This window comes from Chiloscyllium plagiosum, unplaced genomic scaffold (genome assembly GCF_037043375.1).
Source record: "Chiloscyllium plagiosum isolate Xiang-an unplaced genomic scaffold, Cpla_swu_hap1 HiC_scaffold_25, whole genome shotgun sequence".
NCBI lineage: Eukaryota > Metazoa > Chordata > Chondrichthyes > Orectolobiformes > Hemiscylliidae > Chiloscyllium > Chiloscyllium plagiosum.
Window position 1 is genome coordinate 40927354 of NW_028270163.1, and position 12130 is coordinate 40939483.

Here is a 12130-nt window from a genome sequence, read left to right on the forward strand (position 1 = left end):
AGCCAGTTAGGAAAGATTGTCTAAATTTGGGTGGGAGGACCTAACTAGAACAGAACCGTTCTTAACTGAGGGCCTCTTACAGTTTTGTGAAACTATGCCTGAATTATTAAATTAACAGCATGGTTAAGTATATATGCGAAGTGATCATTTGCAATTTCTAGCATATAAAATAGCCTTGGTTCTTCATGTACCAGTAATCAAATAACCCAGAATCTTTATAATTAATGTTTCCCTTCTGTTAGTAATTCAGTTTCTATGCTTATTTTTGCAGAGAGAATATCTCTGAGTTTCCAGAAAATTGCTTAAAGTGGGGTATTAAGGTGCATACAATAATTTGTGAATTGACTGAGAACACACGATTGTACGAAGTTCCAACTCTTTCATTTCAATTTGTAATGAAATTTGCTGAGAAAACAAAGAAACGGCTAAGAGAGGTAAGCCTTTAACTAATCTGAATGTAAAATGCAGGAGAGTTTGTTGCCTAAAAGAAAGGTAGTGCATTGATATAGCATCCTACATGGCCTCAAGTTTTTGTAAACCAAAGTCAATGAATTGCCATTATTGAACCCCCCTCTGTCAACATCCCAGGTGTTACAATTGACCAGAAACTGATTGGGATAATCCCTTGTAATACTGTGCTATAGGAATCGGCCAGAGGCTGAGATTTTTGAGGTGAGAAACTCACCATCTGATTCTCAAAGCCTGTTCACCATCTACAAGAAACAAATCATGGGTGTGATGGAATGTTCCCCACTTGCTTGGATGATTGCAGTTCTATTAATATTTCAGAAGCTCAACATTATCCTGAGCTAAAGCAGCCCACTTGATCAGCACCCCATCCTAACATTCATTCCCTCCATTATTAATGCACACCTACATCAGTGTATGTGAATATGATGTGCACTGCAATACTTATCAAGCCTCCCTTTAACGCACCTTTTAATTTTTCAAACTCTATCATCTAAGGACAGTGCAGAACACTACCATCTGCAAATTCCCTCAAGGCCACAATCATCCTGACTTGCAATATTATCACCATTCCTACACTGTTGCTGGATCATAATGCCTAAAAATCCCTTCTTATTTGCCCCACATGGACCACAGCGGTTCAGGAAGGCAGTTCACGCAACCTTACAACAAGCAATTAAGAACCAGGCCAGCTGTTTCATATTCCATGAATGAATAAAGGAAAAGATGGGTAGTGGTTTTTTTTTTATTCAACAATTGAATCTGAATTCCTTTGTATGAGTAAAGTAAAACTTTGATTCTATTGTTGGAGAGTAATCTGCTTGGTTGTACCAGTGTCATAAACTTGGGTCTCCATCTGAGTTTGTGGAGCCATTAGGAAGGTATCTCACTTAAATGGTAAAGGGAGATGGAGTTACCATTTCTGGCCTATCTCTGCATTTTTCTGTTTATGCCTGCTCACCCAGAGAGAAAACAAAAAACAGTTGAAAAAGAAATTGACACTGAAAAATGGGACATACTGGTAAATGGGACATACTGGTAAATGCGACATACTGGTAAATGCGACATACTGGTAAATGTGACATTCTGGTAAATATGCCATACTGGCACATGTGACATACTGGTAAATGCGACATACTGGTAAGTATGCCATACTGGCACATGTGACATACTGGTAAATGCGACATACTGGTAAGAATGCCATACTGGCACATGTGACATACTGGTAAATGCGACATACTGGTAAATATGCCATACTGGTACATGTGACATACTGGTAAATGCGACATACTGGTAAATGCGACATACTGGTAAATATGCCATACTGGCACATGTGACATACTGGTAAATGCGACATACTGGTAAATGTGACATACTAGTAAATGTGACATACTGGTAAATGCGACATACTGGTAAATGTGACGTTCTGGTAAATGCGACGTACTGGTAAATGTGACATACTGGTAAATATGCCATACTGGCACATGTGACATACTGGTAAATGCGACATACTGGTAAGTATGCCATACTGGCACATGTGACATACTGGTAAATGCGACATACTGGTAAATATGCCATACTGGTACATGTGACATACTGGTAAATGCGACATACTGGTAAATGCGACATACTGGTAAATATGCCATACTGGCACATGTGACATACTGGTAAATGCGACATACTGGTAAATGTGACATACTAGTAAATGTGACATACTGGTAAATGCGACATACTGGTAAATGTGACGTTCTGGTAAATGCGACGTACTGGTAAATGTGACATACTGGTAAATATGCCATACTGGCACATGTGACATACTGGTATATGCGACATACTGGTAAATGCGACATACTGGTAAATATGCCATACTGGCACATGTGACATACTGGTAAATGCGACATACTGGTAAATATGCCATACTGGTACATATGACATACTGGTAAATGCGACATACTGGTAAATGCGACATACTGGTAAATATGCCATACTGGCACATGTGACATACTGGTAAATGCGACATACTGGTAAATGTGACATACTAGTAAATGTGACATACTGGTAAATGCAACATACTGGTAACTGTGACATACTGGTAAATGTGACATACTCTAAATGCGACATACTGGTAAATGCGACATACCAGTCTTACTGGTCCCCCCATTTTCATGTGTACAAATCCAGTCAGATCATGATATTTTATTAACTGACATTAACTCTTCTTTTCTTCTGGGCAAGCAGTGGGTTCTTTGAACACAGGTTCAATCTACGTTAATTTATTATTCTATTTACACATGAGACGGCTTTGAACCTCTTTTCTGACCTGGATCCCTGAAACGAGACACACATGCATTCTTGTGAAGCTCTGATAACCTTTGCTTACTTAGAATATTGACTGCTGCATTCGTGTCAGGGCTTCCTCTATGACCATATCTGGGAGACCCCAGCTCTGACGCATGCAAAGAAGATGGAGTGGGGAACCTGTTAGAGATGCATAAGGTTATTGAGGGGCATGGGCAGGTGAACAGGAAGCATCTGATCCCTTCAATCAAAGGGTCAAGAACGCAGGGGCACACTTTTCTCATAAAAGGCAGAAGGTTTTCAGGGGATTTGAGGAAAATGTTTTTCACCCAGAGGGCAGTGGGGATTTGGCATGCACTACCTGGGAGGATAGATGAGGTGGGTAACCTTTCAAAAGTGCTTGCATGAGCACTTGAAATGCCAAAACCTTCATGGCTATGGGCCAGAAGGGTTGAAAAGTGGAACTGGTGTGTATTTAGTGTAGCTTTAGTCATATAGACTTGATGGGTTAAAAGGCCTCTTCAGTACTATATGATGCAGTGATTCATTGACCCTGAGTTTCAGTTGTTTTGTGCAGGCTGGATAAAGGTTCTGCTGTTTATAAGGAATTAGGAACATTAAGAGAACAGTAGTGTAGCCAGGTTCTGAGTTTCTTAGGGATATTCCATCAATCTTCCACTGGAGTTTGGTTGAACACCTGAGGAATTAAAGATGAGTCATGCTTAGCAAAGCGAGCACCCATCAACTAGCTGAATCAGGAGTAATTTCAACCTCGGACAATACTATCCTGGTAACTTTCGCTATTCATTATCTTCATCCTGTGTTCTGCAGTGATGTTGCTACTGACCCAATGATAGTGCAATTTTAGCCGATTGTCCATTGTGCTTTTATCAGTCTTAGCCTGCAACAACTTACATTGAACGGCACTTTGATTTCTCTCCTTCTTCATTCCAGCAATCACAGGCTGACCCATCTCCTGAAGCAAATCTCGTCCATGTCCAAGAAATAGTTGACTGTTGTCAAAATACCCTCCGTTCTTGGCGGACGACAACCTTGCCGAAAAACATACTTACCAAAACAAAGTTCACTTACAGTAAAGAACCAGAGGTACTTTGTTTTACTTATCCTTTCATAAGTCACAGGCTTTGCCGACAAACCCACCATTTCTTGCTCATCCCCCGATTACCTTTGCACTGACTGGTTCGTTCAGAAAGCATTTATGAGTCGACCACATTGCTGTGAGTCTGGAGTCACATGTTGGCCAGACCAGGTAAGGATGGCAGATTTTCTGCCCTCAAGGACATGTTTGATAAAAATGGATTTTTGAAGTCATTGATTATGCTTGCTGTTAACAAGATGAGCTTTATATTCCAACTTTTTTTTAATGAATTGAATTCAAAGCTGGAACAGTGAGATTTGAACCCATGAGCCCTAGCATGGGCCTCTGAATTTCAACGACATTACCCCAGTGCTGTCATCTACTCCATATTTACTCTTTTACTATCTGAAATCTACTTAAAGTGTTTTAAGTGTCCAATAAAAGTATTGCATGTTGGCTGTATTTCAAATCATCATTTATAAAAGGAACAGGATGAAATACAGAACATCCTGTTTTAAACGATAGAAGCAAATATAGAACAAAGCCACTTGAACCCTCAAGTGCCAGCACTCAACTTGAACCTTTTTTTTCAAAAAATGAACAAAATTTCCATTTCCTTGTCCTTTTCTGTGCTGCAAGTATTAATCCAACTCTAAGCTGTACTGTTGTGCTTCTGTTCGCCGAGCTGGGAATTTGTGTTGCAGACGTTTCGTCCCCTGTCTAGGTGACATCCTCAGTGCTTGGGAGTCTCCTGTGAAGCGCTTCTGTGTTGTTTGCTCTGGCATTTATAAATACGTCTGCAACACAAATTCCCAGCTTGGCGAACAGAACCACAACAACAAGCACCCGAGCTACAAATCTTCTCACAAACTTTCTAAGCTGTACTGGTTGCTGCCTCAAATGCTACTTAACGCGTTTTGAGAAGATTTGTAGCTCAGGTTGAGGTTCTGGATGTAGGTTTGCTCACTAAGCTGGAAGGTTCATTTCCAGACATTTCGTCACCCGACTAGGCTGGAATATGAGTTGGTTCCACAACTGGTGTTTCCATGGCAAATTTTGATGCTGCGTTTTGCAAGTCAAAAGTGCAAAGCTCCCAGCCCATCATCATCATTGTACTTTGGTTAAAATTAATGGATGGGTGATCTTGGCTTCAAGCAGGAGCTGTGTTTGCAGTGGTAGTTTTGGTTTTCAACCCTTATAGTTTACTAGACTATGGAACTCACCATATTAGTTCAACCTGGCATGAGATCCACATCTCAAATGAGAAAACATTCCTGGAAGGCCACCCAAAATCTGAATCTGCCCCTTCAGGTACTGACCAAGTTGTTGCACAGGACTTGTTGGTTGAACTGCAAAGCATTGAAGTCAACCCAGACAAGGGAGGGGGAAAGAGAGAGGGAGAGAGAGATAATTCCTCAGTTTGTGCGTTCTTCCCTACTCTTCTGCTCAAGGAATGAATCTTAGTCTATTTTTGCAACTTATGAATGAGAGGAAAGTGATTGGAGAGCAGCCCATTCAGAACTCATCCTTGCAGTACGGAGATCCGAGACATGGTTCCATTTGGAATGTGGCTGGTTTGCACTTCATATGTGGATTGATTGTAGCTCTTTCATGTCTGTGTCTCTCAGCGGAGGCAAAGATGTGCTGGACAGTGAATCCATTCTTGATGTTTATCAAAAGGAATAGATATGTTCTGGGTCCTGTTTAAATTATATGAACTGCATGATCACAAGCTGTTGACTTTGCTTGTGACCTGACATCTCAACGTTGGAAATTGTTCTGCAGTATGCATGTAGCAATCAGTGTAAACTTGAATTTTTTTTCAAAGATCTATCATGCATATAATTATTTTGAATGATGTTACAATAATTTCAGAAGCAATTCATAAACATTTCACTCACTTTGCAGATGTGGTGTTGCCACTTCTCCTTAGAATGTGGATTTGCTGACTGGACAACTGAGTGGAGAGATATGACAAAAACTGACCTTATAAAAAGATTGGAGCAGGTAGTCTACAAATGCAGCTCTTCTGTTTTTTATAATCGCCTGGTACTAGACAGGTGTTTTGTCATAAATTAAGTACTGATTTACTAATTGACAGTATCAGTAAAATTATAGGTTGGCAATTTAGAGTTCTGAAATCTGCATCTGCAACTTTGATGTAAATTTTATTGAGAAAGATAACTTAATGTGTAAAATGAATGTGAGAACCCTCTTGAACTCAAATTGAGCATGTGGCGATCGGCAATGAGCTAATTTTGAAGGTGCTTTTGTTTGTCATTTATATAAACGAATTGGATGAAAATATTGGAGGCATGATTAGTAAGTTTGCTATGAGACCAAAAGTAGTGGTTTAGTGGACAGTGAAGAAATTTATTTAAGATTACAAAGAGATCTTGATCAATTTGGTCAATGAGCCGAGGAGTGGTAGATAGTTTTGATAAATGCAAGGTAAAACAAACAAGGGTAGAACTTATTCAAATAATGGTAGGGCCCTGGGTAGTGTTGTAGAACAGAGAGACCTGGGAATTCTGGTACATAATTCTTTGAAATTTACATCACATGTAGACACATTGGTTAAGAAATGGGCAACCAGAACTGTGCACACTACTTCAAAAGGGGTCTCACCAACATCCTTTACAACCTCAACATGGCGTCCTGAGAAAGGATATTATTAAATTGAAGAGGGTTCAGGAAATATCTACCAGGATGTTGATGGGAATGGAGGGTTTAGGTTATAAAGATAGACTGGATAGGCTGGGACTTTATTCACTGGAATGTAGGAGGTTGAGGGGTGACCTTGTAGAAAATCATGAGGGGATTAGATAAGGTAAATAGCAAGGTCTTTCCCCCAGAGCGGGGGAGTTTAAAGCTTAGCAGGCACATTTTTAAAGTGAGAGGAGAAAGATTTAAAAAGAACACAAGGGGCAATGTTTTTACACAGAGAGTGGTTCGTATATGGAATGAACTGGCAGAGGAAGTGGTGCATACAGGTACAGTTACAATAATAACATTTGGATAAGTACATGATAGGAAAAGTTTTGAGGGATATGGGCCAAACACAGGCAAATAAGATTAGTTTGGTTTAGGAATATGGTCAACATAGACTAGTTGGACCAAAGGGTCTGTTTCCATGCTGGAGGACTTTATGTCTCTGACCCCTGTAAAAGCGAGCAGAGTATTTCCAGTGTATCAAGTGTGATATCCCATCAATTCTATGCAGTTAGCAAAATAAACTAAGACAGTGACAACCCTTTTTAGCTCACAGCAATGATGTTAGAGGAATAGAAATGGAAAGTACTCGATACTTCCAGCAGATCTGGCAGCATCAGTGGAGACAGAAACACAGTTGCATGTTTCAAGCACCCAATTATTCACTAAAATTCAAACTTTATTTTTAAAAATCCCGTGTATGTTATAACTGTGGTTATACATTTTATTTTGACTGTTGCATTTAATTAATAGGAGACACCCTGCGATCAGATTGTAATCTACTGGAATGAGAAGGAAACTTTAACTGCATTAAATCCCACTCTTTTGGATTGTTTTGAGTGTTGTGCACTTAATGCTGTGAAAGAGGTTTGCCAGGTAAGAGAAAATACCAAATGAAAATGTTTAACCTACAAGAGATTAATTTAAGATGTTAATTTTGGGAGATTATTTTCCATTCAATCAATGTAAGTACAAATCTCAAACTTTCCTATCCTTTGCAATAGCCAGCAAAGCCAGAGTTTCATTTAAAGTTACTGGTGCTTGTTGCCAATAGCTACTCTTGTTAGATGTGAAAATGTTTAACAGATTGGCCTATTAATATTTTAAAGGGATCTTTCGTCAGATTTGCTCCCATGAGGCCAAAGAAGTCACTTTCATAGGAAAGAGTGGGGTGGCTGATTTCATTTTCCCCTTACTGTTTCCACCTGAAAATGAAGGATTATTTCTTCATCGTATGATGTGGTGGAGCCAGTGTTGGACTAGGGTGGACAAAGTTAAAAATCACACAACACCAGGTTACAGTTCAACAGGTTTATTTGGAAGCACTAGCTTTTGGACAACTGCTTCTTCATCTACCTGTTGGACAAGCCTGTTGGACTATAACCTGATGTTGTGTGATTTTTAACTTTCTTTATCACAAGAATAAGGGGTCTGCTGTAGTCATGTGTGAAGTGCTAAGGCAACTGGTGATATTAGTGGATGCCGTAATTGTGTGTGTTAGATAAACGGACTTGTAGAGAGCCTAGGGTTAATTCCATAATTGTGTGTATATTGTCAATGAAAATGCACTTGGACATATTACTGAGTTAATTCTGCAATCCTGTGCATTCAATGAGAAAGTTTCACAAGGAACCTCAGTTGAAAATATAGCCCCAACGTTTAAAGTCCTAATACTTTACTTGCTCCCAATCCACTGGAAATGTGAGATTGAAAACATTTACTCCTCTGTGCCTTCACATTCAAAATGAATGCAAGAAAATTAAAGTGTAGACAGTGTAATGTTAATTCATGACAGAAGTCAAAATCTTATGACTGAAAAAGGGACATGCAGATTATGTTTGGCTGTGAATTATATTTGTGAAAGAATCGTTGTGCTCAGGAGTGCAGGGAAATTTTAAATGTCTTCCTTTCAACTAAATTTTAGAGCAAAAAGGAAGCTGAACTACTTGAAAAGTTGCAAGTATTGAAGCACCAAAAATGTCCAAACGTTTTATCAGAAATAATCGAAGAATCTGGCAAAAGAATGGAAAGCAGCAAATTCCGAGGTGTTGGCTGTGTGCTAAGTTCAGATTGTGCTGTGCATTATTGCCTTCTACAAGGTAATCAATTTTTGTCGATTTGCTTTGCTTTTACCTGCGATAAATACAAGACTTTGTTAACAAGTGATTTGGTAAAGTCACCATTGTCCTAGGCTGCTCTGCCACTAGTGAGAGATGACTGGTAGTGGTTTAACCTAAGGGTCACCACATTGCAAGTCACAGGAAAGATTGAGAAGGAGAGTCCTTCATGGTAACCTCAGCCCAGTGTGAAAATTGAATTCATGCTGTTGGTATCACTCTGCATCACAAATTAGCCATCTGAACTAACCAACTCTTGCACTGTTTGGTAGTTTAGCCCCAGTGGTGTTACTGTATTTTGATTCCATTGTCGACTTCAGTGAACCTTCAGCTCGATGAATGCTAATGCTGAATGGAGTAACCCATTCTGCCTTCCAAATGTCACTACTCTAAGTACCCAAATACTTTGATTTCTGTCTCTGCAGCATAGAGTAAATTTCAACAAGTTGTGGGGTTTTAGTGTTATTTTAAATGATTCTGCTGGAGTCGTTGATTCAACTTCTATGACTTCACACAGAAAGAACTGCGATGATGTAAAGATTCTGTATTTGCTTTTGAGATGCGAATGATACTAACATCGGAGAATTTGTTGCCTACGGCTGAACGTCCTGAGATTAGGTTTGGCAGCAGGTTTTTTACTACTGCAGTGACTGCTTCAGCTTTTCACGGCAATCCATTAGCTTTCATGGTTCATTGTTCCCCTACCAACGTGTACCATGCAAAGTCATTTCATTCAGTTTGACCTCTCGGCCCAGCTACTCTGCTATCTTCATTCCTGTTATGTATAAGGTGGAGAGAGATTGAGAGAGAGAGAAGATATTTCCCAGAGTGTAAAAACATACATGACAACATATCCAGGAGAAGCAGGAGCCTCCCTCTCAGATTGCGAAATCTCATTCATTGAAGTGGATGCTGAGCTGAGAAGTGATACAAAGTTGACAAAAAGGCTTATGCAAAACACAAGCCATCTCAGCACGGAGGTTAGGTGCCCAATGATCCCTGAAGAGATCTTAGTGCGTGAAGTTTGAAGCATTTATAGGAAGCTATAGTTATGTATTAATTCCACCTGAATGAACATTACAGTCATACAAAACCTGCTACCACAAATTTTCTAAATGCAGGAAGGTGGTTTTAAAGGAAATAGTGTTATGATCTTCAATGTCTGTTAAAACTTTTTTAAAAATCAATTTAAACTTCTGGTGGATAGAGGAAAAGACGATCTGATAAGATTTCACTTTTTAAGACTTCTCCTGTAATAAACAAACTAAAAGCAATATTGACAGAGGACTGTTTCAGTCATCAACACATGTTGTAAACTGCAAAACAGCTATCCCTTTTTAGTTTTAATACATCGTAAGTGCAACTCTACAGTTAAATTTTACTCTGTCCCTTAAGTACGTTTGATTTTCCTGGAACCAGTCCAAGTTGAATTCTTTGCTTTTTGACTTTATTTCTTTTACATGGAAGATATATGAAAAAAAGAGAAAATTTTTGAAACTATGGTGTAGGTTTATTCCAATTAAATGTTTATCTTGTAATTAGCTTGGACACATGAATCTACATTATACCTGATATATATGGTGATCTCCAGGTGACTGCAGTCAACTTGATGTCTCGGAAAAAGCAAGAGGTTTACTAAAAGATGCTGAGAAGAGTTTTCGCATGGTGGTTGAATATCTCTGGCAAGGTTGCATAACAGTTGCTGACCTACAGTTACTCCTGCAGAAAAGAAAGGAGTATTTCAATTTATTTAAAGCACGTAAGTCTGGCTCACATAATGTGGCACAATTAACTCTGTTACCTAACTGGCTTTTGCAATATATGCTATATTCACTTTGCAGTTACAGTGTAGAACAGTTTTCAGTCTATATACTTTATTCTCCTGACCACTACAAAACCATCGGAGAACAGTTAATTAATCAAGCGATGTGGTAAAATGAGACCCTCACCCTGTGGCTTCCACAAAGGAAGATCTCTTTACTTACTGGTTGGATGATTGGAAGATGTCATGCTTCAGATTGACCTTGCTAGTTGCCCCAGGTAATAAGGATCTATAGTTGCCTCAGAGCCTGATTCATGCATAGTCTGTGTCAGAGTCAGAAACACAAACACTTCAACCTGTCAATAGTACAATTACTCCAAATCAGTATAGAAGTATGGAAAAGAACTGCTTGATTCTCATTCCTGTGCCACCTTGATGCTTTGGATGAAAAGAGGTAAAATTTATTTTTATTCACTCATTGAATACAAGCATCACTGGATAGCATTTGTTACACATTCCTAATTAGCTTTTTGCTAAGATGATAGTATGTTGCTTTGTTGCAGTTCATTTAGTTCAGGTACACATACATCCACAATGCAGGCAGGAAGGGAGATCCAGGATTTTGCTCCACAGATGATAAAGGAACCAAGATATAATTCCCAAGTCAGGATGGTTCATGTCTTAAAGAAAAACTTACAGGTAGTGTATCTGCCGCCCTTGTCCTTCTATATAGTAGAGGCATAGATTTGGAAGTTGCTGCAGAAGAAGCCTGAGGGTAGAGGGTATACATTGCTACTATAGTGCACTGAGTAAAAATGCATGTTGAGAGTGATGGACAGATAACCAAACAAGAGGACCATTTTAGTCCTTCGTGGTGTTCAGAGTCCTGAGTGTTTGTCAGAGCTGATTTTGTCCAGGAAAATTGAGAATATTCCATTATATCCTTAATTTGTAGCTGATCAGCAGTGGAGTGGTTTCAAGTAGATAGGAGATGAGTCGGTCATTGCAGAATTCTAAGTCTCTGGGCCACTTTTGCAACACAATCCAGTGAAGTCCCACCATGGGAGATGCATTCTGGGAAATGTTGTAGTCAGTGATTTTTGCGAACAGCAAAAATGACCAACTGTGCAACACACAACTGCACATTGCTTTTACTTCTAGAAACTCATGGATAGGCAAACATTGGAGAGGCAGCAGACAAAAAGGCATACAGAAAGTATTGTGCAGGTAAGTAAATTTACCAAATGCAGGCTCACAAATAGGAGGTATTCCCTGGAGTTATATGGATTGGCCAGTTCAGTTTCTGGCCAGTGGTGATTTACACCCCCTCCCCCACACCCCTTCCTGATGGTGATGGTGAAGGATTCAGCAATAGGTGAGAGGAGGTTGAAAACATATTCTCTTGTGGAGATATTGCTTTGTGGGGGTATGGCATAAATGATACTTGATCCTTATCAGCCCAAGTCTGAATGCTGTCCAAATCTTGCCGCGTGTTGGTTTAGATGCCTACGTAGGTACCTGAGGAGTGGAGGTAAGCATTGTGCAATTATTGGTGAGCTTTCCCATCTTTGGTGAGGGAAAATGTTCATTAATAAAGCAGCTGCAGAGGGTTTAGCCTCAGATGGTATCCTCTTGCAATCATGTCCTGGAATTATGATGACTATCTCCAGAAAC

At 39.5% G+C, this 12130-nt stretch overlaps 1 protein-coding gene across 2 annotated transcripts in view; it reads left to right on the top strand.

Moving 5' to 3' along the window:
- Positions 1-12130, top strand: part of LOC122562201 (E3 ubiquitin-protein ligase rnf213-alpha-like) — a 156764-nt gene that overhangs the window by 52467 nt on the left and 92167 nt on the right. For both annotated transcript variants that reach the window (XM_043714879.2, XM_043714880.2), the window contains 6 exons: positions 272-434; positions 3721-3873; positions 5774-5872; positions 7331-7453; positions 8502-8676; positions 10286-10453. In XM_043714879.2, coding sequence (XP_043570814.2) covers positions 272-434; positions 3721-3873; positions 5774-5872; positions 7331-7453; positions 8502-8676; positions 10286-10453 — 881 coding nt within the window. The remainder of the gene's footprint in view (positions 1-271; positions 435-3720; positions 3874-5773; positions 5873-7330; positions 7454-8501; positions 8677-10285; positions 10454-12130) is intronic.